Raw genomic sequence first — 2,255 nt, 5'->3', positions numbered from 1 at the left:
GGCGTCTCTCTTGGCCTCGATCTCCTCGTTCATCAGAGACGACGGTGTGAAATGACACGTTTTGGAGAAAAATGTTGTCATCTGCCTTCTGAGGCACAGATATCCCTGGAGGGGGTCCCCAGGAACTCGGGTAGGGTGGGCTCCGGGGCAGGGGTGGTGAGGCTGGAAGGCGGGGTGGGGAGACCCCCGTCCTCCTTTGTACATTTCTCGTTTTGAATATGCGTCAGTGTTACCCGGAAAAAAATCGCAATAGACACATCTTTACTTTTTTCTAAAAGAACCTACTGTGTGCGTCTGGCTTGCGAAGCAGACAGTAAGCGGCAGGTGTTACTGGCGGAGCCGACAGATGGAAGTTAAAAGGCTCCCTCGGTGTCAGAGGGAACACGCATCACATTTCAACCAAAGCAGCAAGTCTCCCCAGGGACAGCAGCTCCCGCCCTCCGTCGACAGCACGTGGAGTGGCCGCTGCCCACTGCGTCCCGACCTCGTTCCCAGTGTCACTTGCCGCGGGGAAGGGGCACGAGTCCACCGTCGGAGCTGACGGCCCCCGGCCTCAGGGAGGCCCGCCCACGCCGAGGGCACACGCGTCCCCTGACGCCTGCTCGTGCGCTGCGCCCGCTCCAGCTGCTGTGTGGGACGGGACGACGTCCCTTGGGACCCTGAAGGTCCAGCCCCGGGCTCTGGGCGCGCCCAGCTGTCAGACCGACCCTGAGCTCGGCCTTGAACGCTCGCTGACCCAGACCTGGGGTGGGCGCCACAGGCCCCCTCGGGTCACACCCTCCCTTCTGGGCCTTAGGCCGCTGTCCCGTCAGCCACTCTGTGGGGCTGTGCCTCAGCTCACGTGTGCTGGTCAGCTCCACAAGACTCCCCGGGGACACCCACCGGCCTCTCCGTCTTCTGCCACGTGACCCACTGGACACCGTGAGGGTCCCTTGGCGAAGGGCTAAGGAAGGTGAGCTACTTCTCAAATGAGCCACCGCCTGGCTTCCGCCGTGACGGCACACATGCCAGGCGCCGGCACGGGTGACGGGCAGTGCGGACGGAGCGACCGGCCCCGGGCAGCTCTCGGGTCTGGGAGTGGGAAAGCGGGACCCCCTCTGTGCCCTCCACCTCTTTGGGGTGCCGGCTTGTAACTCAGGGCAAGGCCTCCGTTTCCGTCTGAAGGAAGACGATCTGACACACAGAGTTAGGAGCGACATGGGATGAGCGAGTCCGCAGCCGCCAGCGTCCGAGTGACCGAGCCTGCCCGGCCGCTGCCCACTCGGAGGGCAGTTCCATGTCCATTTCACGCGCTGCGGCTCTGAACCGAGGCGTAGCCGATCCTGGCCGCCGCTGGTTCACTTCCTTTAAGCTACAGGTTCGACGCTGGCTCAGTCGCCCTCGGCCCGAGCCCTTCCCGTCGACCCCCGTCCTCGTTCCTCGTCTCCACCTGGGCAGGTGTCCACCATTCCCTGGAGGCACTACCAGCTCTGTGTCCGCCCCAGGGGGCAGCTGGCCCTGGCGGCTTAGGAGGGCCGGGCTTTCAGAGGAGGCGGGCAGACAGGGACGGATCGACACCGAGGGGAAGGGACACCACCAGGTTGAGGAGCCTCCCGTGCTTCCTCTATCACGGCCTCCCACATGACAGCATCAGTGCGGGGACACGGGCGCGTGGATCGCCGCCTGGCCCCGGCTTCACGGGCTGTCTCTCCACACTGTGCTTGCACGGGGCTCCCGGAACGGGGAACGGCCCTGTCCAGGGCGAGAACCAAGGCCACCCTGGGACCCTTCTCACCACAGCTCCCTGGGCAGGGCGGGGCGGGTGATGACTTTGGAAAAAGAAAGGCAGAGCGCGGTGTGACCTCACGTGTCACCGAGCAGCCGCTCTGTCGGTCAGGACCCGGGCTGACGTCCTGGCCCCATGGTGTGTCTGAGGCTCCGGCACCCAGCGCCCCACCCCCAGTCACCCCTGCGGGCTGACGGGCTGGTACTGCTGGGATTCTGTGATGCCCACAGTCCCTTCCACAGAGGCCAGCAAACCACAGTGCAGAGGTCAGGCTGCGGGCCGAGGTCAAGGGGCTGGAGGGCTGGGCTCACTCCCTCCCCCAGGATGCCCGGCTCACCGACCTGGCAGCCCAGGAATTAGGAGCTAACAACACACTGGGCAACTTCTAAGGCAGACACGTACCTGAGAGTTGTTTCTGGCTGCGAAGTCGCTGCTCCCTGATCTCTTCTCTTCGCTGAGTTTTTGGTGAGTCTCTCGGAGCAGGTAACAG

General features: G+C 64.4%; 1 protein-coding gene across 1 annotated transcript in view; it reads right to left on the bottom strand.

The window, feature by feature from the left end:
* Positions 1-2,255, bottom strand: part of ACOX3 (acyl-CoA oxidase 3, pristanoyl) — a 31,631-nt gene that overhangs the window by 6,198 nt on the left and 23,178 nt on the right. Inside the window, exons 14-15 of the mRNA XM_023519674.1 lie at positions 2,168-2,255; positions 79-233 (exon numbers count right to left, since the gene is read on the bottom strand). The exon at positions 2,168-2,255 is cut by the window's right edge and continues 5 nt beyond it. Coding sequence (XP_023375442.1) covers positions 79-233; positions 2,168-2,255 — 243 coding nt within the window. The remainder of the gene's footprint in view (positions 1-78; positions 234-2,167) is intronic.

This window comes from Pteropus vampyrus, unplaced genomic scaffold (assembly GCF_000151845.1).
Source record: "Pteropus vampyrus isolate Shadow unplaced genomic scaffold, Pvam_2.0 Scaffold231, whole genome shotgun sequence".
Classification (NCBI taxonomy): Eukaryota; Metazoa; Chordata; class Mammalia; order Chiroptera; family Pteropodidae; genus Pteropus; species Pteropus vampyrus.
This window is presented reverse-complemented; position numbering and strand designations above follow the sequence as displayed.